We start from the raw sequence: 27,478 nt of genomic DNA, 5'->3' as shown, positions 1-27,478 counted from the left end.
TCAACCTCAAATTCCTGAAAGAAAAAATTTTCATTTTTAGATGATTTGAAAGATTTGAAATACTGCTAAGGAATCCTCTCACTTTTGATTTTTGAAATCATGATTATAGATTATAATGCTCAAAATCTGATCATTCAGCTAAACTAAATTTATATTCATACTTAATATGCACAGGAAAATTGAACCAGGTGAACTCCTAACAAAACTCCTAACTTCATATTCAAAGAAACCTTTAAATCTCCATTAAATTCATCTAAACCTCTGGGTTTGGTGATGGCAAGTTTTCCTCAAATATTTGCAAACTGACATCATCCTAACCTCTCATTGAGAGCAAAAACTGGTGGCAAACCAAAGCAAGTATTCAGAACTGACTCTGCTATTCTGTGAAGCAGACAGCATGCCAATAGGAAATTTATAATATGCCAGGCTGTGTCCCTGCAGTGTTTGGAGGTAGACCAGATGCCCATGTGACAGCTCGCTCCTGGGTCAGAGGAAAGGATAGGCCAATGACATTCAAGCTACAATAAATAGATTTCTTCATCAGTCAGAATATGTGCAAGATACAGAGACTGAGAAGAGCTCGGCCATAATTTCATCTGGCTCAGCAGATCTGCAGAAAAGGGGAGGAAGGAGGTAATTTGAAGAAATTATTATATTACCAGACCAAAGAAAATAAACCTTTTCTCAGAAGAACAGTCCTATAACCAATATGGAAATGGCAAAACAAAGCAGTCCACCCACTTAAAAGTGACAATGAGAGGATGCAACACTGGAATGGAAGTTCACAGAATTTGTTTGCCTGTTCTGACCATCACACACTTTTTATGAATTCACCACCATGTCATTTTGTACCAAGTGTAAATTCTGATACAGGACAGAGTCACCAGATACAAAAGTCAGTCCTAGGGGAAAAAAATTAGATGCTACTAAAAGAAAGGTTAACTCTTTCAGATCATGGCATCTGCAATTAGGGTGAATGTGTATACACAGGGGCAGAAATACTGAAGATCTGATGGTTACAAATTGCTTGAAAATAAATGTCAGCAAACTTATTTCTGTTAGTCTTTTGTGATTTCCACATTGTATGCCACCTGGTCCCATGGAAGCACAGTTGGGCAAATCTGCCCAGAGTACTCAGAGTGACTCATGAGCAGTCACAGACCCATAAATGCACAGAATCTACCTTAAGATTTGGTTTCCTTTTCTTGGAGGCTCTGAAAGGGGAGTTAACCACATTCAGTATCAGGTTTTCAGAAATCTCCAAAGAGAAATTCTGCCCCATTGCCAAAAAGTTACTTCAAAAATCTCATTGCACAAATGGCTCATGAAATAAGCTCACCAGGGGTGAAATCTATCAAAAGATAAGAGTCTGGTGTTAAATTGCTGTTTAATAAGCAACAAAAGAGAAACCAGAAAAAGAACAGAGATGAAAGATCGTAACAGACTATGCCAGAGTCAAACAGATAAACAAATAAAAATATATCAGCCTGGTAGTAATATTTTTACTCATTGATCCTCCCATTTATGACCTACTTTTATGCAAGGAGTTACTCTTTCTCCAAAAGCAGTCAATTTACACTGCTAGATGAACCAGTGGTAGCCAAAATGCCAAAATATCACCTAACAAAAGGAGTATAAACATTGGGATTTCTGTCCACTCATATTATTTCAAACAGCAGAGCTGTTGGATTCAGACAAACAGGACTTAAAATAGACTAACAGAATGACTTGTGTGTGTGTTACTTAACCTCTCTGAGCTTATTTCCTCACATGTTAGATGTCGGTAAAGGTTTCTTTCATCTATGATTTACAAGAAATGAAATCACACAAAGCAGAGCATTTTTATATAGCATCGTGGTCAATGAGTGCAGATTTCCTTACTCATCCCTTATAATCTTCATCTAATTTAACACACATGGCATGAGGTGCAGCTAGGACTCTTCTGCCATCTGCAGTAATTAGGTAGGGAAAAGAGAAAGCCTAACCTGGAAGTTTAATAGGCTGACCTAGCAGTCATGACTTTCAGAGTTGAGTGATTTTTGTTTCCATTTTGCCATGTTGACCTGACTCACTCTTTCCTCATAACTTTAATAATTTCAGGAGCTAGAGACCTTAGGGCTTTCACTGGATTTTCAACATGGCTGGCAGAAATCTGCCTTTATTACAATCATGCATGCATTGTCCTGGCAAAATCCCGCAAGAGCAAGCACTTTTCTGACATAATTTCCTCCCTCAATTAAAGCTTTGTGTACCAAAGTATGTATTTACACACAGGTCGGTGTAAGACAGAAATAGTTCATGTGTCAAAGTGCCCTACACTTTGAGCCAGGAGGAGGGTAAGATGTCATTCAGCTGAGCTTCCTGCTCATAGCTGGTGGCAAAGCTTGCCTGGCCTGCTCTCTCAGCCTCTTCACCACCTGCAGCCCACTCCAGGCCCCAAAGGGCTGCACAAAAATTTGTTAAGCAAATGTCTACAGCGTCCTTATTTAAAGCTAAGCCTTTTTACAAGCTTCCAAGAGCTACAATCTAAATATTTCTGGAAACTCCCTGATTTTGTCCCCCAGTTTTTCGTAATCTGCAATCTGCTCCTGTGGCTGCTCAGTATTGGCTAAAATCAGGCTTCTCTGACACATCTGCGTAAAATGTATCTGGGAAATACTCTCTATCCATCTGGGGCATCTGGGGTTTTTTTCCTGTATTTTATGCATAACTTTCTTCAAGCTTAGCATGAATTTAGAATGTGAAACTACGAACTAATAAAAAGACAGCAATATGTCACTAAAAATACATCACAAAAATATAAGAGGGACAAATATTACTAATTTCTTCTGTAGTACCTCTGAAAGTCCTAGCTACAAAAGTAGTTGTTTGGGAAGATGACAATTCATTACTATTGATGGAACAAAATTTTGGCTTCTGAAATACAACTTTGAGGTATCACAAAGCAGATGTCTATTTTCAAGCATACACATGGAGACACATTACACAAACATATCTTCACATTCATGCACTGTCCAATTTATATACATTCTTCATAATAAAGAACAAGCTGGCCTCATGCCTACCTAAAACTTAAGGGGTGCCTGGGTGTTGAGGTCAGTTAAGTGTTCAACTCTTGGTTTTGGCTCAGGTCATGATCTGAGGGTTGTGAGATCGAGCCCTGGAGTGGGACTCCACACTCAGCACTGGAGTCAGCCTGGGATTTTCTCTCCCTCTACTTCAGCTCCTCCCCCACCTCCACCCTCCAGCTCCATACTCTCTCAAATAAATAAATAAGTCTTAAAAAAACAAAACAAGACTTAAAACCCATGTATTTACTAACACCTGTCTTTCACATACAGCAAGCCATCCATTTTCTAAGGCTTTTCTAGCTATTGCAAACTAAATTTTAGAACCTGAAAATGAACATGTGCTTTGAGTATGTTGGAGTGTTGTTTGAAATATTGCCATTTAACTTAAAGATATAAAGGGCTTGAGAGGCTACCGCACATCTCTCTCTTTTTTTTTTTTTACTTCACATCTCATTAAAAGCTTAGAAATTGTCAACAGGAAATCAGGAGATTACAGGTTGTGTTTAACATAACACAGGAAAATCATCTTACAATGAACTTGTATTACGTAAAGAAAGATGAGTATCTCCTTCTCTTTCTCCCCACTTGTCCTGGTATTCACCACATCCCCACATGTTCTAATATCTCCCTAGCCCAACCAGACAAATTGGTTAGTGGTCTCTTTGCCTTACCATCCTTTATCTCCTCTGACAGCCCCAAACAGAAGAATTACCACATCAAAGAGCCAAAGCAAACTTTGGCTTCAAGGTGGAGATCCATAGTCTATGGCTTTATTGGCTTTATCACCTCTGACATAAATTTCCAGAAGACCCTACCACCTCAGTTTAGTGTAATTACTGGAAATATTAACAGGATAATTTTCAAGGTATAAACAAGGACAGCATGCAGAGCTGACCACCACAACCCCTAGAGGTCTCACAGCTTTAAACAAACAAACAAACAAACAAAAAACAAATAAAAACAAAAAACCCCCACTATGATAGCATTTCCAAAGAGAACTTTCCCTGTAGATGATACAGCAGAGACCATTTCTTCTTCAATCTCAAAGCATTAACCAGAATGGCATCATCTCATTCTCAAGCCTGTTCCATTCTTCTGCAGAGCTATATTTTAACATCAAATATTTAAGTCTAATCCTTATTTCTCCAACAATGTTATGCTTAAGGCTTCATAGATCTGAAAAGAAAACAAAACAATTCTCTGATGTTATTTTTCTAGAGTGGAAACAAAGTAAATTATAATCAAGTCACAGGCACTATACACACACACACACATATACATACATATACATACATATATATGTATGTATATATGCAGTTTTCCAGATCACTGCTGTTACTGTTAGTAACTCAATAGAGCCACTGATACTGGTGGGGGGAGGGGATGTGTGAAAACACATGACCGTGGAAGAATCTCTTGACTGCTATCTCACCTCGTTTTGAGAAACAGCATCATTTTTGAGAATAATCAGGTTCCCAGCACTCTGCCCACTTTGGCCTGTGAGGTGCCTGCTGTCACTCGCTGCTGCTTGGGCTCCCCCAGGCCCCAGTCCTGTCTGTGCCCCTGTGTTATAAAACATGAAAGTGTCACTCCCTGAGCCTGCGGTCAGACAGGCCTTGTAGCAGTAGGTCTTGGTAAGGGAGCCATTCCCTCGCACTTCAATGAAATGAGGCTGCACTTTGAGGCCATGTGGTATCCTGGCATCAATATTGTTATTGGCCTGTTTGTTTAGTTCAGCCGGACACCGCTCTCTCACTCCACAGAAGCCCCCACAGCACGCAGTACCATACGCGGTGTAGCGGTAGCACTTGATGATGCTCAAAACAATGATTGTCAAAAGAAATATAAAAGACACTGTGCTTAATGCTATTATTAGATAAAGTGTAATTTCAGAGTATGTCCGAGGACTCTTAACGTGTCTCTGAGTATCTGGGAGGATCTTGGAGACTCTATCCACCACAGCCACTGTAATGGCCACAGAGGCGGACAGTGATGGCTCTCCATTGTCTCGGACCACCACGGTCAGGTTGAAAGTAGTTCCGCTCTCATCTCCCATCTTTCTGGTAGTCCTAATTTCCCCTGTGTGTAGCTCTACTTTAAAGAGGTCCAGGTCAGAAGTCTGGGCCAGATGGTAGAAGAGCCAAGCATTTTGGCCAGAGTCTGAGTCCATGGCTATGACTTTGGTGACCAAATAACCAGCAGGGGCAGTTCGAGGCACCATCTCAATGGCTGCTGACGAATTAGTTGAGGTAGGGTACAGGATGTGAGGGGCATGGTCATTCATGTCCACCACATACACATTGGCGGTCACAGTGCTGCTCAGTGGTGGACTCCCCTTGTCCTGGGCCTCCACAGTCACAAAGAACTCCCGAAACTTCTCATAGTCAAAGGAGTTGACAGCATAAAGGCTGCCACTGGCACTGTTAACGGAGACATAGGAGGTGACTGGTAGCCCTTGAATCTCCCTCTCCAGGAGGGAGTAGGTCACCTCTGCATTCTCCTTTTCATCTGGGTCTGTGGCTTGCACGGTGCAGAGCAACACCCCTGGCAAATTGTTCTCCTGGATATAGATGGAGTAGGAGTCCTTTAGGAAGCTTGGTGGATTGTCATTGATGTCAGAGATCTCAATCCGGAGTGTCCGCTGGGATGTGAGCTGTGGTACTCCCCCATCAGTGGCTGTCACTGTGATGTTGTAGGCAGCCACCCGCTCCCTGTCCAAGGAACCACTCACCACCAGCGTGTAGGAATTTCCAAAGCCATTCAGTCGGAAAGGCAGTGAGGCCTCCAGGCCAAGGCTCACCTTCCTGTTGAGGCCTGAGTCTTGGTCATTGACACTGAGGAGGGCCACCACGGTATTGGATGCAGCATCCTCAGGCACTGGGCTGTACAGGTCGGTCAGCACCACCTCTGGTGCATTATCATTCACATCCACGATGTCCACTAATACCTTGCAGTGACCCACCATGGGTACTGGACCCTGGTCCGTCGCCTGCACATAGATCTGGTAAGAAGAGGCCTCCTCATAATCTAGTGCTCCACTTACCCGCACTTCCCCAGTGTTGGCATCGATGCTGAAGAGCTGCCTCTCCCGGTCCGAGGTGTAGCTGCTCAAGGAGTACCTGAGCTCACCATTGGAGCCCTCATCCGGGTCCGAGGCATTCAGCTTCACCACCAAGGTGCCCGGGGGAGCGTCCTCCCGAAGCTGGACGCGGTAAGTGGACTGGTCGAAGGTGGGAGAATTGTCGTTAGTGTCCAGGACACGCACAGAGATCTGTGCGGTGCCCGAGCGGGCTGGACTGCCCCCGTCCACAGCTGTGAGAACCAGGTGGTGCAAGACTGCCTGCTCGCGGTCTAGGCCCTTCCGCAGCACCAGCTCCAGCACCTTGCTGTTCTCCTGCAGCGGTTTAAGGTCCAGCTCGAAGTGCTCGCTGGGGCTGAGCTCGTAAGTCTGCACGGAGTTGGCGCCCACGTCGGGGTCCTGCGCACTCTCTATGTGAAAGCGCGCTCCGGGGGCCACCGATTCGCTTACCTGAAGCTGGTAGTCGGGCCGCGGGAAGCGCGGCGAGTTGTCGTTGATGTCCAGTACCTCCACCTCCACGGCGCTCACCGCCACGGGGCTGTGCGCCAGCACTTCCAAGCTGAGCAGGCAGCGAGGCCGCTGCTCGCACAGCGCCTCCCGGTCAATGCGCTCGTTGACGAAGAGCGCTCCACTTGTGAGGTCCAGCTCCAGGTAGCGCGGACTGGGCGCACCCAGATGGTTGATGCGCAGGCAGCCCGGCCCCAAGCGCCGCAGCTCCAGCCCCAGCGCGCTGGCCACGTTGCCCACAAGCGCGCCGGGTGCCTGCTCCTCCGGCACCGAGTATCGCAGCTGGGAGGCCGCTGGGCCCGGCAGCGGCAGCAGCAGTAGCAGCAGGAGAGGCGGCGGCAGCCAGGACAGGGGCGGCCGGAGTCGTGGATGCTCAGTCGCCCCGGGTCTGGTGCCCGCCAGCTCCATAGCCACCGGCCGCGGTGGAGGTAGTAGCCGGGCAGGGCCGGAGGCAGCCGCTTCCCCCGCCGGGCTCCACGCCCGGGCCCCGCCTCCGCCTCCCGCTCGTGCTGCCGTGCGCCCGCGCCCCACCGCTCACGCGCTAGCAAACGCCGGCGGCCGCTCCCCTCGCCGGCCCTCCCGAGGGCGCCGGGCCCCGCCGTCCCCGCGGGCCCCCCATATCCCAGCGCCTCGGCTCGCTCGGGGTCGCTCAGCCCGGCTCCGCCGCCTGCCTGCCTGCTGGCAAGCCGCCGCCGCCGCCGCTCCAGGGGGAGGGAAGAGGAGGCAGAAGGGGAGGGGGAGGAGTGCTCAGCGAGTCCGGCTCGGGTTCCGCACCGAGGTGGCAGACGGCGACCGGGAGTGATGGGTCGCTCCAGCCACTCCAGCCCCGGCTCCTTCACCCTGGACCCGCAGGATCCCGGCAGACCGCGGGAACGCGGCCACTCCCTTTCTCCCTGCCCCCATCTCCCTGTTCAGCCAGTCTCCACGGTCCCTCGGCTGTAACGGCTGTAGGGAGATTATTCTAGGACAAGCAGTTATGTCCCTAGGACTTGGGCTATCGCATTCCCAGGAAAAGACTTCAAGCGCAATTCAAGAAAATAAACTCAGGGCCGCAGCCAAGTATGGGCACCTGGGCGGCGGCTCCACGTTCGAAAGAAACGCAAGGGAGGTGCTCCGAGGTTGCTGATGTTAGGGATTATTTACCTGACCCCAACATTTTCCCTACAGCACTCCTACGTAGTGCAGAAAGTGTTCAACTCCAGGGGCAAAGGGAGGGGAGATGGTAAGTGCGGTCCTCTCCTGCAGAGCACGCCTAAAACTAACATCCCGGGATCCCAATACTCAGTTCTGCCAGTAGCCAAGTGGCGCTTGATTTCGGTGTGTACCTTGGCAAATAACCAGTATTTCAAGTTTTAAAATTTTCTTTTAGAAATTGGCTCCATGAAACTGCAGGCTAAGTTTGACCCCTTTATATCATAGTGGGGAAATCTGGTAAAATTTTTAAAAAATTCTTCCCTCAAGCTTTTCCTTCTTTTACTCCAAATCTTTTAAATTTATCATCTAAGACATTTTCTTTGTTCTTTCAAGACTGATTTTTACTTTTTTTTTCTTTAACAAATGACAATGTCTTCAAGAGCCTGCAAAACCACTTCATCAAGAGGGTTACTCTTGATCTCCCAAGCCTGGCTGGAATTTGGACTCCATTAATACTTTGCAGTGAAAAATCTGCTATGAAGCAAAATGCAATGTGGGAGACTGGGATTTACCTTTACAGCAGGCAGCAGTTTCAATGGCTGCAGCTCACCTACCATAAATGAGGTTCCTTTACACCTCTGGCCCTCCTTTCTCCTAAGACTCAACTTTGTATTGCTACAGAGACAACAAAAAGACAACCAATTTTTCTCTATAGTGAACATAAAGACAAAAGGATCAGAGGAAGTGTCTCTGTGCTGTGTCACTGCCTCTGCTTCTCTGTTCCAGACATCCACTCTTCCCAGGCCTCATCTCTTCCACAGGAATTTACAATCCATTGCCCGATGTGCAGAAAGCACTGGCCAAAAAGTCCTTTCCCTTTCTTATTGCCCAGCCTCCTCTCACTCCTAGATCTTCCTCTGTGGGCCATTTTCTAGCTATGGGCTGGAGTAAAGCCAGGTGAGAGCTGACATATGGCATTCTTCCTTCCTTGAGGGGATAGGTGAGGAGGGCCAAGGCAATGATCCTGACACCCAGATTTCAAAGGCCTGAACTAGCACATCCCTTCCTTCCAGCCACTGAGTGTACTTGCTGACAACTCTCCACAAACCAGCCAATTTTATTCCAGAGACGCCCCCAGATTCCTCCTATCACTGCTGCTTCTTATTTGTCCTCTTTGTTTCCTCAAGGGTGCAGAGTGGGAAGCAATTTCCATCACCTTCTATTCCTGTCTCCTTTCTTAGGTCTCTGGCTTCTCCTTCTCTGTCTGCTTCCTCTCCGAACGTCCCTACAATAACTGTCTCGGTTTGCTACGGTGATTTGATCTCAGAAAGCCTTAAACTCTCAAGTGCATGAATTGTAGGCCTGGCCTGTGTCTTCACCCATTACTTATTTCTGAAAATAAATGGCTTATAAGTGGAATCAAGTTATAAGTTGTCAGGAAGGTGAACTTTTCTTCTCTCATGTCCTCCCAGGCCCTGACCATCACTGCCACCTCTGCCCACAGCTCAGAAAGCTGGCCACTGGGTACTGACCATGCATGGATCTGTGCCCCTGAAAAGATCACAGGCACTTAAGGAAGAGATTAAGGTGACAAAGGCTTGGTGAAGTTTTTAATGGAAGCCCCCAAGTGTCACATCTCTTGAGAAAAAACAAGGCTTGTCTTTTAGTAATTTTGTCATCTTTCAGCAAGGACACCTGCCAGGTTGTCCATTTTGATGTGTCAGGATCATAAGCTTCAAGTAGTATTTACTCCCTCGGTGACTGAGAAAGCCAACACAAGTCAGCCATCTTTTCAAAACCATAGTACTAGAGAGATTGTACTATATTTGGCACTACAATGATTTTGTTCCTCACACTGTTGTACTTACCCTCTTGCCAACCTTCCCAGTTGGTGGAATGAAATTGCATAGACTGCTGGCAGGTATCCTGTCTACAATATGAATATTAATTCTTTGACCACTGCTTCCCCTGTTAGGTACTCCCTTCCTGGAACCATCAAGAACCCCTATTTAAAAGCAGAACACAGGGATCCCTGGGTGGCGCAGCGGTTTGGCGCCTGCCTTTGGCCCAGGGCACGATCCTGGAGACCCAGAATCGAATTCCACGTCGGGCTTCCGGTGCATGGAGCCTGCTTCTCCCTCTGCCTATGTCTCTGCCTCTCTGTGTGTGTGTGTGTATGTGACTATCATAAATTAAAAAAAAATAAAAGCAGAACACAGTGTTTAGAAGCACAGACTTTAGAGTCAGTCATACACTTGCCAGACTGTGTAGCCTTGACATGCACTGGAATCTAAGCTTCAGTTTAATCATTTTAATGGGGGAAGACAGACAGTAAGTATTAAGTAAAACCCACTGGGTAGTTATGATTACATGAGATGATGTATTTAAAGCTATTGGCATAGTGACTGCCAAATATAACTATTATCATTACTAAAATCCAACAATTTATTATCAGATAATACCTTAGGTCTCTAGGTAGCATGGAGGAAGTCAGTGATGATAGGAAGCTGGTGTGTACCAAAGTTAAGCTCTTCCAATTACTTCTAGAGCCTATCCTATACCTTGAAAACAAAAACCAGTCCTTTTCTAGATCACTAAGGAAAAGGGACTTCTGTCATGAGAATTCCTTCAAGGAATTTGCTTTCTCACAAGAGATTCACCTTTTTTAAAGTTTTCATTTATTAATTTGAGAGAGCGAGCACACAAGTGGGGATGGGGGGCAGAGGGAGAGGGACAAGCAGACTTTCCCCTGAGCACAGAGCCCAATGTAGGGCTTGAGAGTTTGGATCCCAGGACTCTCAGATCATGACCTAAGCCAAAGTCAGATGCTTAACCCACTGAGCCACCTGGGCATCCCCAGAGATTCACCTTTTTAGGACACATGAAAATACTTTAGCAACAGAGTACAGAAGAGTTCTCAAACATGCTGTAATCTCCAGCACATAGTACAGTGCTTGGCACTTAATTAATGTTTTTTGAACAGAACTAAATTTACAACTTGTGCAATCCTCTCAAATAGAAATAGCTTCTTCTTTTCTCTCCCAAGTCTTATGTACATTTCAAAATCCATCTTAAAATTCATCTAATCCAAGAAACATTGTCTATTCTAATAATAATGCCTTTTCTTCCTCTTTCACCACATATTTCTGAATACTAACATGTGTCATTCTTTAATTCATCCAAGTGCTTTAATAATTATTTCTTTATCTGAATTATAAGCAGCCTGTAAGTAGAAGCCATGTCTTATATTTCTGTGTATTCTTCAGAGTGTGGAAAACCTTATAAATGCTCAATAAATGACATTTGTGTCATTTTATTCAGATCCTTTTTAGCAAATTCAAGAAGAGCTGCTACAATTCAGGCTTGCCCCCTTTGTTGTATATGCACAGATCCTGTCTAATGGAGAGAGGTCTCAAGAGTCTGAAATGACTTTACCAAACATTTTTTCCTTTAAAATTTGAAATACTTTGTATTTCATATTTGTGTGTACCCCTGGAGAACTTAATCCCACTAATAAAGTTTCTGGACTCTAAAAGAGGCTCTGTCCAAAAGTATTATGTGATCTATCTTTCTATCACTTTATATTGTGATTATAAAATACAAAGTACAAGTATTTGCTGCTTAGAACTAACAAGAAAAGTGACAGGTTAAGAGAATTGCCACAAAAGACAAGGTTTTGTGCCACGGTGAGGATGGTCTTGTCTATCCTTATGGTAGACAATAATTTTCAAATAGTATTCCTCAATTGTATCCCTTAATCATATTTGTGAAATGCATCTATCATGAGGTCACTGGTCACAAGAGCAAAAGCAATCACAACACAACCAAAGTAAACCTATAAGAAAAATACTGGCACTCAGTGAACTCTGCTAATTCACATAAAATTCCTTTATTATTGCATCATTACAAATAATTTTACTTTGAAATGATCAGAACCAAACCATCTGGAGTCTTCTGGCCATAGGGCAAGGGGACATAGTCCATTAGTTTGATCAGGCTTTGGGCTGACCATGATAATATCTGCCAAATCAGGAAGGATCTAATTTTCATTTGTAAGATGTATATTTATGTTGCTTCACAAACTAAGCACATGATATATAATTCAAAAACAGAGACACATGAATATCCCAATGTTTATTTAGCACAGCCCAAAGTTGTTAAACATTTTCACTTTATTATAAAGGAATAGGATTTCTGATCTTTAGGCATCTCTGGAAGTAAAATATTTTCCTATATGGTTACAGAATTCTCTATAAGTATAGCATCCAGTGGATGGAGAGATAAAAAGATTCTCCATATAACATGACAGCTAAATTTTTTTCACATTCCCCTTCCTTCAAAAGGCACTAGCATTCAGGGAGAGATTTCTACATTTTTAGTTCTGAGAAACTAAAGAAATTGCTGATTCTTGACCGAGGCATCTAAAAATTGCTTAGAATAAACAAGGGACTCAAACTACCTTTGGAGGAATAACAATAAAAGGGGAGAATAGGTCGAAGGATTGGGGCACATAGAGTAATATTAACAGATAAAGTCAAACTGTTCAATCATCTTGTGGCTCTGCTTCTCTATCAGTGTTCTCCATCTTAGGCTCTCCGATAGCCTAACAAAAATCATAGAATGTTAAAGATTGAAACACATTTAAAAAGTATGTCACCCAAATTCTTTATTTTTCATTGAAGGAAATGTTTAAGCAAACTTGAACCTTAAGATCAGTGCCAGAAGTAAGTCAAATGTCTTTAACAAGAGAAATGGTCTTCCAGGGTAATGGAAGAACTTACAGATGTGACCAGAGAATCAAATTTCCTATTTTTAAAAACACTGTCATTAGATTTGATATAAATTCTTTCAAAACTCTAATATTAATAAAGCAATTATTTATGAGCACTTAGAAATGAAGGCATTCATGCTACAGACTACTTTGGCTTAACAAAACTGTAACATAAACCAACTACATAGACTTAAAAAATATTTCACATTAGCATTTTAGATTTTCAGTTGCTATAATCTTTGTTAAGGGAAATACTTCAGACAAATCTATCTGAAGTTCATGGAGACAGTTAAACAAAATCTCCCAATTTAATTAACCTTGCAGGGAACATGAAGAAAGAAAGGCTGCAAAATGGTATAATTAGGTGATTTCATAACTGTTTAACACTGCCAAAGAGTGTTTATTACTGGAATGCTTCAGAAGGTTAAGTCTAAGTGGGTGAATACAGCAATCCACTACTGGTCTTACTCCCATTCAATATTTTATCAATGACTCAAGATAAGGAAGCCTCAAGTGTCCAGGCCAATCCAGCAACAAGTTGAGCTGTCTGGAATGAGAACTGCCTAGGTTAGCCATGTTTCTAATTCACTAAAATTAGTACCAGTATTTTATTGAGATTCAATACATGCCAAAAATTCCTAAGTTTGTATTTAAGCTAATTTCTGGCTTCTAGAAGTGCCACTAAAACTTGTTCCAAGTTGCCATTCATCATTTGGGGCCTCTTATTTTATTTATTTATTTTTTTAAAGACAGACTGTTTCTTTTTTTAAAAGATTATTTATTTATTTATTCATGAAAAACAGAGAGAGAGAGAGGCAGAGACACACAGGCGAGGGAGAAGCAGGGAGCCGGACGTGGGACTTGATCCCAGGTCTCCAGGATCACACCCTGGGCTGAAGGCGACGCTAAACCGCTGAGCCACCCAGGCTGCCCAGCCTCTTATTTTAATAGAAAACCTTGTCTGGCCCTGTTTCTCCTTATAATTCTTGGGATTTTAGCCATAGAACAAAATAAGATGGGAAACTGGCACTAAAGAACATCTTTGTTCCCAAGTGGGTTTTAGCCAAAGCATTCATTGATTTAGATACTTTTTTTCTTTCTCAAAAAAAAAAAAAAAAGTACATATTGTTGAGGTTCCTTGAATTTAAACTGTTTTTCCACAGACAGAGGGAGAAGCAGACTCCATGCAGAGAGCCCGATGTGGGACTGGATCCCGGGTCTCCAGGATCGCACCCCAGGCTGCAGGTGGCGCCAAACCGCTGCGCCACCGGGGCTGCCCTCCATTTTTTTACTCTTAAGTTTATTTATTTATTTATTTATTTATTTATTTATTTTTATTTATGATAGTCACACAGAGAGAGAGAGAGAGAGAGAGAGAGAGGCAGAGACACAGGCAGAGGGAGAAGCAGGCCCCACGCACCAGGAGCCCGACGTGGGACTCGATCCCGGGTCTCCAGGATCGCGCCCTGGGCCAAAGGCAGGCGCTAAACCGCTGCGCCACCCAGGGATCCCTACTCTTAAGTTTAATTTCTTACACTGTATTGATCGGGCACCCGATCTCTCTCTCTCTCTCTCTCTCTCTCTCTCTCTCTCTCTCTCTCTCTCTCTCTCATGAATAAATAAAATCTTTAAAAAATAAAAAATAAATAAATAAAATAAATAAACTGTTTTCCAAGATATGACCTGAGTTCAGTTTATTTATTTTTTTAAAGATGTATTTATTTATTTTTATTTATGATAGACACAGAGAGAAAGAGAGAGGCAGAGACACAGGAGGAGGGAGAAGCAGGCTCCATGCCGGGAGCCCGACGTGGGACTCGATCGCGCCCTGGGCCAAAGGCAGGCTCCAAACCGCTGAGCCACCCAGGGATCCCCCCTGAGTTCAGTTTAAATGAAGGCCATAATTTGCTTGCTGCTTGGAAGAAAACAAACTAAATTATACCTCTCAGATATTTATTAAAAGTATCTGTTCATTTATTCAGATTATGAAGTAACTGTTGGCTTTTTGGGTCCCTCTTTCATCCTGATGCCTAAGCAGTTAACAGTTATTTTTTTTTTAACAGTTATTATTTCTATACATATCACCTCATTAAATCTTCACAAGAGCACAGTGAGGGTAGTATTGATGAAGATACCGGATCAGAATCTCCAGGAAACTTTTTTTATTTTTTATTTTTTATTTATTTTTATTTTTTTAATTATTTTTTTTAATGATAGTCACAGAGAGAGAGAGAGAGAGAGAGAGAGAGAGAGAGAGGCAGAGACACAGGCAGAGGGAGAAGCAGGCTCCATGCACCGGGAGCCCGATGTGGGATTCGATTCCGGGTCTCCAGGATCGCGCCCTGGGCCAAAGGCAGGCGCTAAACTGCTGCGCCACCCAGGGATCCCTAAAGATTGTATTTATTTATTCATGAGAGATACAGAGAGACTCAGAGACACAGGCAGAGGGACAAGCAAGCTCCCTGCAAGGAGCCCGATGCTGGACTCAACCCCGGATCTCAGGATCACACCCTGGGCCGAAGGCAGACAGACAGACATGCAACTGCTGAGCCACCCAGGCGTCTTACCAGGAAGCTTTTTTTCATGCCTCTGGTTCTTGACATTCTGCTATAACATCTGACCACTATTCATGTATTCCTGATTAAGAATTATATTATTTGGTCTCAAGAGCTATTAATTTCCAATTATTTCATATGTGATCCTATTCAGTTGTTTCCATAACTACAAATGTTTTTTTCCCTTTAGAGACTCCTATTGAGTCTTCTGAAAATTTTTTAAGACCTGGACTTGATAAACTTGTAATATAAAATAATTTTTTAAAAAAATTTATGATTGTCACACAGAGAGAGAGAGAGGCAGAGACACAGACAGAGGGAGAAGCAGGCTCCATGCACTGGGAGCCCGACGTGGGACTCGATCCGGGTCCCCAGGATCACGCCCTGGGCCAAAGGCAGGCGCTAAACCACTGTGCCACCCAGGGATACCAAGTAATATAAAATAAATTTGTATTTCATACCCCAACTTCTTCTTGAGTATCATTTTCCTACCTAAAATATTCTTTTTTTTAAAAAGAGCCACTCATATGTCCCTCTACCTACAATATTCTGCCTAAATTTACAAATGCAGTTTTACAAATGATTTGGACTTTTCTGATATAAATCCCACTCATGTATTCCTTGAGATAGATTTTGTCACTTAATTCCTTCAGCAGTACTGTACATAATACATTATAAAATGGGTAAAATAGAAATCCTCTAAATTAGCTAAATTAAGCTGCAGCGTGTTTTCTATGAATATTAAAAGATCCTCTAAGGCATTTCAATGAGATAATTAAGTTTATCTAATAAACTTTCTTCATCAAAGCTCCTTTTGGGGAGCCTGGGTGGCTCAGTCGTTTAAGTGTCTGACTTTGGCTCAGGTCATGATCCCAGAGACCTGGGATTAAATCCCACGTGGAGCCCCACATCAGGTTCCTGCTAGCTAGGGAGCCTGCTTCTCTGTCTCCTCCTCTCCTCCCCGCTCGTGCTCTCTCTTGCTATCTCTGTTTCTGTCTCTCTCTCTCAGATAAATGAATAAAATCTCTTTAAAAAAACTTATTAAAGTTATTTAGGAAAGACATACAGAATCTTCAATTCTGTGGTAACCTCAGAAATTTTTTACAAAGCATCCTTTAGGTAGTAAGATCTGGGATTAAATTCCACTAGCAATTATATACCCCCAGCTCCTTCAAGGTTTTTAATCACATTGTATGCTGAGATCATGCACCTTAGGTAGGGCACTCTTCTAGTACTTCTGCTTAAAGTAAAACCAGATTCTATGATTCAAGATCTAGTTCTACTGTTTAATAATTATTTGTCCTAGGAAAAGTTGTTTAATTTCCCTAAAACTTAGCTTAGTATAATAAGAAACACCTAGCATTTACTATAAACGTTTATTGAGATATAGCATGTAAATTTTTCAGTATATAATTATTATATTATTGATTATTAGCCAGAAAAAAGAAGGGGCCAGCATAGGGATAGAAGTCTCATAAAATTAACCAAATAACCTGAGGAGAAGGGAGGGATGAGTAAAAAAAAAAATTGGAAAATCCAATCTTCTGCATTCTCTTTTTTAATATTACAAGCAAAAAAAGCGTACTCTACCTAACCGACAGAATTAAGTAGAGTAAAAGAAAATCTAGTTCTTTTTATACAGCATCTCTGAATTAATGGTCTCAAAAGAGTCGTAGGGCAGGTCTATTTTTAACTCTTTGAGGAACCTCCATACAGTTTTCCAGAGTGGCTGCACCAGTTCACATTCCCACCAACAGTGTAAGAGGGTTCCCTTTTCTCCACATCCTCTCCAACATTTGTGGTTTCCTGCCTTGTTAATTTTCCCCATTCTCACTGGTGTGAGGTGGTATCTCATTGTGGTTTTGATTTGTATTTCCCTGATGGCAAGTGATGCAGAGCATTTTCTCATGTGCTTGTTGGCCATGTCTATGTCTTCCTCTGTGAGATTTCTCTTTATGTCTTTTGCCCATTTCATGATTGGATTGTTTATTTCTTTTTTTTTTTTATTTTTTTATTTTTTTTTATTTTTTTATTTTTTATTTTTTGGATTGTTTATTTCTTTGGTGTTGAGTTTAATAAGTTCTTTATGGATCTTGGAAAGTAGCCCTTTATCTGATACGTCATTTGCAAATATCTTCTCCCATTCTGTAGATTGTCTTTTAGTTTTGTTGACTGTATCCTTTGCTGTGCAAAAGCTTCTTATCTTGATGAAGTCCCAATAGTTCATTTTTGCTTTTGTTTCTTTTGCCTTCGTGGATGTATCTTGCAAGAAGTTACTGTGGCCGAGTTCAAAAAGGGTGTTGCCTGTGTACTCCTCTAGGATTTTGATGGAATCTTGTCTCACATTTAGATCTTTCATCCATTTTGAGTTTATCTTTGTGTATGGTGTAAGAGAGTGCTCTAGTTTCATTCTTCTGCATGTGGATGTCCAATTTTCCCAGCACCATTTATTGAAGAGACTGTCTTTCTTGCAGTGGATAGTCTTTCCTCCTTTATCGAATATTAGTCGACCATAAAGTTCAGGGTCCACTTCTGGATTCTCTAATCTGTTGAGCACACAACTCTTGATCTTGTGGTTGTGAGTTTGAGCTCCATGTTGAGGGTAGAGCTTACTTTTTTAAAAAGAGCTTGCTTGATATCTGATCTGTTAATGAACTGGAATGAATTATTAAAGTAGAATTGGAATACTTTTATTCTGTAAGCACACATAGGTAATATTCTTGATTTTCTTACATAGAATAAAAATCATTCTAAACAATAGTTTATTCTCCTGATGTTTGGAATATATGACATTAAATACTTGTTCAGACACACACGCACACACACACACACACACACGAAAACATGTCCACGTTTAGATGCCAGGAACTTCTCATTCATTCAACATTTACTGAACATTAACTTTGTGGCAAGGACTGAACTAAATACTTAACCTCAGTAGCACTTTCCTGGCACCTCTCATATATAGTTTTAATTTATATATTAAATTAGGGTTAGGTGTGTACATATCTCCCCTGTTCAACATGTTTAAGGGACAGAGTTTACTCACTCATGTGACAAATATTGAATGATTATTATGTGTCAGACATTCTTCTGGCTACTGGAGGAGCCATAGCAAAAGAAATAGACACGGTATTGATCATGGAGTAGTCCAATAAAGGAGCTGGATGATAAACTGGTGAAAAAATAAGTAGGTTAAAAGTGAAAGGGATCCCTGGGTGGCGCAGCGGTTTGGCGCCTGCCTTTGGCCCAGGGCGCGATCCTGGAGACCCGGGATCGAATCCCACATCAGGCTCCTGGTGCATGGAGCCTGCTTCTCCCTCTGCCTGTGTCTCTGCCTCTCTCTCTCTCTGTGACTATCATAAAAAAAAAAAAGTGAAAATGTCATGAAAGAAACAATCAGGAAGTTATAATAAAGGACACTCAAAGGAATATACTTAGATATGGATATCAGCAAAGGCCTTTCTGAAGAGGTGATATTTAAAAATCATGACCTGAAGGATGGCAAGAGGCCATCTATGCAAAGACTAGTGGGGAGAGCATTCCCTGCTGGGGTAACAGCAGATATGAAGGTACTAAAGTAGAAAAAATCAGGGCATGCCTAAGGATTAGAAAGACAGTGTGGCTAAAGCATAGGAAGCAATGGGAAAGTGGCATAAGATGGATGGGAAACAACCAGGGGTGGGATCTTACAGTCTTGCACATTACCATAAAGAGTTTGGATTTTATTCCATTTATTCCAAAGTACTAAGTCATGGTAGGTTTTGAAAGGTTCATGAGATGATCCACTGTATATATTTAAAAATACTACCATAATTGCTACATGGAGAATGATCTAAGGAGAACAGATATAGGGGGTAAGGATGCGGGAAAATCAGTTACAAGGCTATTGCATCCATCCAGGGGAGGTAAAATGGGGATGTGGATGAAAGTAATGGCTACTGGTTGAAGATGGATACCAGTAAAATAAGTTTCAGCAGTGGAATTTAAAGGACTGATTCATTAAAGAGCAACGACAAGCTACTCTTTGGAGAGAAGCTGTCAAGAATGACTCCCCAGCTTCCGGGGTGAAGAACTGGGTGGATAATGGAACCAGATTCTAAAAAGACTATAGGAAGAGATGGTTTGGAAATCAATTTTAGGCACGTGTGAACTGCCTCTGAGAAAGCCAAGCAGAGTTAGGCAATCAGATATGAGAGTTTGGAACTCAGCAGAAGGGTCTGAGCTGAAGAATTTAAAATTACAAATTAATAAATATTTTCTAAATGAATGTGGACACTGGGTAAAGTGGCAAAGGTATCCTTTACCTTTTAATAGTTGCTACCCAAATGGCCTTAAGCTTCCATTGTGTTATAACAATACTCCTTATTTCTTATATTTAGGTCCCTTCCTGAAATACAAAATTGCACAGAAGATCTACCCAAAGCAAAGTGTACTTGGTGTTCTGGATATTCTTAGAAGCAACTAATAAAGGAAAAAACATCTGGGGACCGACCATACTGCCATAAAAAAGAGCCTCTATTATATACATATGTGCTTTCTGAATAAGTGAATACAATATATACATATATTTTAGGTTTTTAAAAGGCATAAACTTTGGTTATACTTCCTATGTGATTTATTTTTAGTTTTTATTAGTCTTCTGTTTATTTAATTCTGGTTCAATAATGCATCCTTGTACAAAATTCATTTCATCCAGAATTGTAAAAAACAAAAAAGTCAAAGTCCTTTCAAATCCTATTCTCCTATAGACTATGCCTCTGATAGATAATTGTATGTCCCTCCAGACTTTTATTTATACATATATAAATATGTAGATATATATTTTGCTGAAATGTAACCATATTACTCTATACACTATCATGGAATTTTGCTGTTTCATTTTTATTTAACATATATGATGGACACCCGTCCATGTCAGTGCCTATAATTCTGTTCATTCCTAGTAACAGCTAAGACTGGATCCAACCATGTATGGATATTTTGTAAGTTATTTTTACTCCATGATTTAATATTTAGGTGCATTTCTGAAAGTTTGTACATGTATACGCCTGTGTGTTTATCCTGAGAGGTGTTAAAAGTATGCACATTTAATTTTTAGCTAGATAGGACAAAATGCTTCCCTAAATTTTTGAGCCAATTTATACTCTCAATCAATGGTAAACAAGCCAATTCATTTACTTTTGATTTGTCTAAAAAATTCTTACCTTTATTCATAACACAGTAAAAAAAAAAAAACCCATGGAATCATGTTCACAACTTCCAGAAGAAAACATGAGAGAAACCTCTGAACCTGGGGTAAGTAAAAGTTTCTTAAATAGAACACAGAAGACATAATAATAAAACAAAAAATTATTTACCCTTATTGAAATTTAAAACTTTGGTCTTAAATGGACACTATTCAAAAAAAAAAATGAATGGGCAAGCCACAGAAGAAAAGATCTGCTATAAATATATCTGATATAGGACTTGTACATAGATTTTTACAACATAATGATAACAAGACATGCAAACCAATTAAAAAGAGCAAACAATTTGAACATACTCCATAAATGACATACAAATAGAAGCACATTAAAAAAACAACAACAACACTCAACATAAGTCATCAGGGAAATGCAAATCAAAACCACAATGAGGTAATGACTCACACCCATTAAAATGGATAATATTAAAGACTGACAATAGCAAATGTTTGTGAGGATATAGAACTACTGAAACTCCTACACATTGCTAGTGAACGTGTAAAATGGTGCAAATACCTTGTTTGTTTTTTAAAGATTTTATTTATTTATTTATTTGAGAGAGAGCAAGCACAAGTGGAGGGGAGGGGCAGAGGGAGAAGCAGATTCCCTGCTGACCAGGGAGCCTGACACAGGGCTCCATTCCAATACCCTGGGATCATGACCTGAGCCGAAGGCAGACGCCCAACCGACTGAGCCACCCAGGTGCCCCAATGATGCCAATATTTTGAGAAACAGTCTGTCAGTTTCTTAAAACATAAAACCACTACAGAACCCAATCAGTGTACTCAAAGGTAGTAGAGAAGTGAAAGTGAAATAACATATATTCAAAGAAGGATTTGCATACAACTGTACACAGAAATCTTATTCACAGAGGCCAAAACCGAGAAACAGCTCAAAGATCCATTAACAAGTAAGTAGATAATAAGAATATGATATGTCCTGGGATCCCTGGGTGGCTCAGTGGTTTAGCGCCTGCCTTCGGCCCAGGGCGTGATCCTGGAGCCCTGGTATTGAGTCCCACATCGGGCTCCTTGCATGGAGCCTGCCTCTCCCTCTGCCTCTGTCTCTCTCTCTCTCTCTCTCTCTCTCTGTGTCTCATGAATAAATAAATAAAATCTTAAAAGAAAAAAAAAGAATATGATATGTCCTTACAATGGAAATACTACTCAACAATGGAAAGGAATGAACTACTGAATATATACAACTACATAAATCGATCTCAAAATCATTAGGCTGAGTGAACAAAGGCAGATACAAAAACTCCCTATTGAACAATTTCATTTATATATTATTCTAGAAAACGCAATTAATCTATCAGTGAGAGAAAGCAGATCAGTTGTTCTCTGAGGCCTGGAACAGAGGGAGGGGAATGAATGCAAAGGGATAAAAGGAAACTTTTGGGGGTGATGGAAATATTCTGTACCTTCATGGTAATTTGAAGAGTGTATACGATCATCAAAACTCACCGAATCAGGGCAGCCCCGGTGGCGCAACGGTTTGGCGCCGCCTTAAGCCCAGGGCCTGATCCTGGAGACCCAGGATCGAGTCCCATGTCGGGCTCCCTGCATGGAGCCTGCTTCTCTCTCTGCCTCTCTCTCTCTCTCTCTCTGTCTGTGTGTGTGTGTGTTTCTCATGAATAAATAAATTAAAAAAAAAACCACAACTCACTGAATCATATACTTTAAATGAATGCAGTCTATATTAGCTACTATAATAAAGTTGATAAAAATAAAGCCAGATACATTGAATATCACTATAAAAATATGATTCATAAACCACAAAAGGATACTGGCCCTTTGTTTGTTATCATAATCAAATTACCTTGAGGTACTTGATAACAATCTTAAATGACAATGGGGGAAAATTCCATTTCTTTAACTGCATAGAGTTGTATATCTAAATTTAGATTACTTAATACCTACGGGGAGATTCTGGGAATTTATAGTTTCTGTGCAATATTTTTGTATTATTTAGGATGTAAAACAAACTCTACTGATGTTATAAACAGAAAATAAAATCTTCACAAAAACTGATTTAAGTTTCTCCTGGTCTTGGATTTCTAAAAACCCCAAGGAAGCTTTTGAATAGGAGACTATTCAGCCATTATATAGACAAAAAAGAGGAAAAAGGCTCAAAATAAATTCAGTCAAATCACTCTAGGGTACAACCTTCAGTAGAACATTTCATGAGAACAAATGATAAAATACTGATTAATTTATAAATAAATTATAGAATGAAAATGGACAGTGTACTTCAGAGGAGAGGCAAACCTGAAGGAGGCAGATAGCAGCTGAAATATGCCTAAACTACAGGTTAAATTTTCACAATTTATCCCTCTGCTCATCTAAGTAGGTTGAATACAGAATATCATAACTACAAATATGAATATAAACTACTTTCAACTCCTCACTTGTTACACTGATGGTAAATTCTGTTTGGTAGTAAAAATCAGTATGAGCAAACTTTTTGTGAGCCTAGGAGTCATAGATTATGAAGTACACTACATAAGAAGCAAAGGCAAATGCTTAAGCTCTCAAAATTAGATCTTTTGTCCTCCACAGAGCTACAAGGGGCATCATTATAACTCAGACCTATTAGATTTTTAGTTGAATAAAAGTTGAGAGGTACCCGAGATCACCAATTGTGATCCACAATGCACCAAAATGCAGACAGCATGCCTTATAACCTTCCCAATACTTTAATCTTCGGTAGTAGAGAACAGGTGCTTGGGAAATGCATTTCATCTTAAACACCTTAATAATTAACTATCTTGCTCAGGCTGTTGTTAATTTTGGAAGGTATCCTATGGAAGCCTTAATGGAGATGTAGAATATGTTCATTTTAAGAGAAGAAACCAAATATAAAATCTTTTTTTCCTATTACATGACATTTTCCAAATCAAAAGAACAGGAATGCAAAGCAGGCCTGTTACTAACTTCCTTAGTGTCTATGTTATTTCTAGGTACCAAGTTGGAGACTAGAGACAATCTCAGTGGACAACTTGTGATTAATTATTAGACCTGATGGACTATTTTTAGTATTTTCCAAAATAGTCCCAACTATGGCTAGAAATAGGAACCAAAGAGAATTATGTTTCAGAGAATAATTCACGACTTACAACAATTACAGAAGCAGATTCAGCAGCAGAGAAGTTAAGACAATATTCTTAATCACAATCATCAACAGAAAGAATAAGCCAATATTAGAAGCTGAGAGCATGAGCAGATGTTTCTGCAGTGATAAGAACTATACAGTGGAATAGAAGATTAAAAGAAATAGAAACAGTTCTAATGTCTCATTTCAGAACTATGAGGAAATAGGCAAAAATCACTTCAAGAACTTCAACAGACGTAAAAAATATAAAAGAAATTTTAGGAAGAAAACACAGCATTTTCCCCCTTGTAAACATTCAAGTTGCTTAGGTGTTCTAAAGCCAAATAAAATAATAATTATTCAAATGTATACAATGCAATTTACAATTATTTTATCTTCCTGATCCTCTTATAATTATGTAATGTCTATACTTATAACTATTAAGTTTCTTGCCTTAAGGTCTACTACAAGTGATATTTGTATAGCAAATACTGTATACAGTTTCCTTTTGATAAGTGTTTGCATGATATAATCTTTACCCATCCTTTTACTTTCAAACTTTATCTTTTAATAAAGATATGTCTCCAATAAACGACATATGGTTGTTTAATTTCTAACCAGTCTGACCATCTTTTATTAATTTGAATATTTAGTCTGTTTACATTTATTTATTTTTATTTATTATTTTTTTGTCAGTTTACATTTAATGTAACTACTGGTATACTTCAATTTATATAATCTCATTACTTTTTTAAATTGCATCTGTTCTAATTTGTCTTTCCCCCCCTTTCCTATAGATTAAGTATATTTTTATCCTATTGTCCTCCCATTAATAACTTATTGGTCTCATATTCTTTCTTTTTAAAGGTTTTTAAATTTATTCAAGAGAGGGAGAGAGAGTGCACTTGTACATATGTGTGAGCATGAGCAGGGGGGAGGGTCAGAGGGAGAGGGAGAAACAGACTCCTCACCCAGCAGGAACCCCAAACCAGGACTCCATCCCAAGGATCATTACTTGAGCCAAAGTCAGACGCTTAGCCAACTGAGCCACTCAGGCGCCCCACATATTCTTTTAATATTTTAAACAGGATTACCCAAGGGGTACCTGGGTAGCTCAGTTGGTTGGGTGTCTGCCTTCAGCTCAGGTTATGATCCCAGGATATTGGGATAGAGCCCTGCATTGGGCTTCCTACTTCACGGGGAGCCTGCTTCACCTTCTCCTGCTCCCCATGCTCATGTGCTCTCTCTCAAATAAATAAATCTATGGCATAACTTATTTTTTACAAAGAGAAAGCAAAAATACTAATATGAGGAATGTAGAAAGAAATATGGTCTTACTACATTAAAATAATGAGAAATACAATGAATGACTTTAAGCCTATATATTACATTATGAAATTTAAATTAAATGCACAAATATGTGGGAAAAAATTTGCCAAACTGACACAACTAGAAATATAAAATTTCCATAGCTCTGTGCCTCTTGCAGATATTGAATTCATAATTAAAAATATTTTCATGAAAAGACCTTTAATCCAATAAGGCTTAATTCTGAATTCTCCCAAATATTTATGGAAGAAAAAAACCCACTGATTTATACAAACTTTCCAAAGAATTAAAAAAGAAGTAAAATTTCTTATCTTACTATATGAAGCCAGCATAGCCTTGATATCAAACCCTGACAGAAACATTACAAGAATTGAAAATTACAAGCCAATTTCTATCATAAACACATATGTTTAAAATTCTAAGCAAGATGTTGGAAAACTAAATCCAGTGATATAGAGAAGAATAATAAATTACAATCAACCAAGGTTTATCCCAAGAATGCAATATTGGCTTATTATTAATAAATCAACCAATGTAACTTATGATTTGAATAAAATAAAGGATAAAATCATATGATCACTTCAATAAACAGAGAAATAATATGATAAATTTAATACCTATTCATAATCTTTTAAAGATCTCTTAGTAAATTAGAAAAGAAAGGAAGCTTCCTTAACCTGACAAAGAACTTCTGAGGGAAAAAAATGTATCTCATATTAAATATAAAAAACTTTCTCTCTTAGATAAGAACTAAGACAAGACTATTATCACTTCAACAATGCCACAAAACATAAAACAAAAGCTATATGAAGAAAGTTAAGGGCAGCCCGGGTGGCTCAGCGGTTTAGCACCGCCTTCAGCCCAGGGCCTGATCCTGGAGACCCCGGTCCCAGGTCAGGCTCCCTGCTTGGAGCCTGCTTCTCCCTCTGCCTGTGTCTCTGCCTCTCTCTGTGTGTGTCTTTCATGAATAAATAAATAAAATCTTTTTTTTTAAAAAGAAAGTTAAGAAAATAAATAAAACTAAGAGTATTGGAAATGGCATAACAGTGTATGTAAAAAATGTAAGATAATATAAAAATGTGAGCTTTCAAAACAAAATTTGGCAAGGACACTGGAAGCAAACCTAATACAAAAATTAGTTTTATATCTTCATATCTGCAACAAAAACAATTATAAAATGAAATTTTTAAATGCCATTTATAATAGCATCAAAATACCAAACATCTAATGAAATTGCACAAAATATCTCCACACGCACATAAATTCACATAAACACTAAGAGAAAAAAATAAATAGAAGGATACATCATGTTAGTAGACCAGCTGTTTATGGATATATAGTCATTATGTTAATAAATTCCATATTTTTATACAGTAAATAAAAATCCAAGTAAAATTTTGTCAAACTGTCAATATGCCTCATATTTTCTGCAGATTTAATGCAATACGAATTGAAATAAGAGCAGGAGTTTTTTGGCAGGAATTGACAAGCTGATTCTACAATTTCTATAGAAATGCAAAGGGTCAAAAAGAGCTAAATTAATCTGGAAGCAGAAGAACAAAGTGGGAGAACTTACACAACTGTATATCAATACGCATCAATATACAATGGTATTAGCACAAAGAAGAGGACTAGCCCAATGAAACAGAATGAGTCTAGAAATAGGCACAAATATACAGTCACTTGGTTTATGATAAAGGTAGCACTGCAGAGTAGTAAGAAAAGGGTGGTCTTTTATTAAATGGTGTTGTATATGTAGAAAATCCAACTGATTTACACATGGAAACAATCTCAGCTCCGACATTACACCATGTACTCAAATACACAATTTCAGATGGATTAAGATTCTTAATGTGCAAGTTAAAACAAGAAAGCCGCTGGAACTATGGCAACCACTAATCAGATATGGCTATTTAAACATAAGCTTTAATTAAATTTAGTAACATTAAAAATTCAGCCCTGCAGTTTCACTAGCCACATTTCAAGTGCTCAGTAGCCATCTGTCCTATGTACGTAGATATAGAAAATTTCCAACATACAGAGTTCCATTGGACAACAATGTTCTAGCAGATAATATAGAAGTGTATCTTCATGACCTTCAGGTAGGCTACATTTCATTAAAAGGATAGAAAGAATACTAAGTAAAAAGAAAATATCAAAAATTGGATATCATTAAAATTAGGAGTTCCTGGGAGCCTGGGTGGCTCAGCAGTTGAACGTCTGTCTGCCTTCTGTTCAGGGCGTGATCCCGGTAGCAGGATCGAGTCCCACATCAGGCTCCCTGCAAGGAGCCTGCTTCTCCCTCTGCCTGTGTCTCTAACTCTCCCTGTTTGTCTCTCATGAATAAATAAATAAAATTAAATTTAAAAAATTAGGAGTTCCTGTTAACCAAAAGACATCATTAAGAAACATGGAGTACTTTTATATACTACTACGGAGTGATTGCAAGTTTATATTTTTAAGTGAAAAAAACTAAAGTGCAGAAGAATATGTTTTATATGTCATAATTTATCCTAAAAAGCAGAAGATATACACACATACATATTTGCTTATATCTATCAGAAGAAGAAATAGTAAAAAGGATAAACCATAAAATTTGATTACCTATAAGAGGAAAGAAGGACTAAAGTAGAGGAACAGGCAATAGTACATACCAGACTTTTCTAAATATACTTTTTTTAATAAATTTATTT

At 39.9% G+C, this 27,478-nt stretch overlaps 1 protein-coding gene across 11 annotated transcripts in view; it reads right to left on the bottom strand.

Moving 5' to 3' along the window:
• LOC144313986 (protocadherin alpha-C2) overlaps positions 1 to 27,478 on the bottom strand; it is a 187,483-nt gene that overhangs the window by 42,740 nt on the left and 117,265 nt on the right. Inside the window, exon 1 of one of the 11 annotated variants that reach the window (XM_077897545.1) lies at positions 4,504 to 7,596. The exons of the other annotated variants lie outside the window; for them this stretch is intronic. Within the exon in view, the coding sequence (XP_077753671.1) occupies positions 4,504 to 7,065 (2,562 nt within the window). The 5' untranslated portion in view covers positions 7,066 to 7,596. Of the gene's footprint in view, positions 1 to 4,503; positions 7,597 to 27,478 lie in introns of those variants that run through there. 11 annotated transcript variants of the gene reach the window in all.

Source organism: Canis aureus, chromosome 5 (genome assembly GCF_053574225.1).
Source record: "Canis aureus isolate CA01 chromosome 5, VMU_Caureus_v.1.0, whole genome shotgun sequence".
Lineage (NCBI taxonomy): Eukaryota > Metazoa > Chordata > Mammalia > Carnivora > Canidae > Canis > Canis aureus.
The sequence above is the reverse complement of the archived record's forward strand: the minus strand, read 5'-3'. Positions and strand labels throughout refer to the sequence as shown.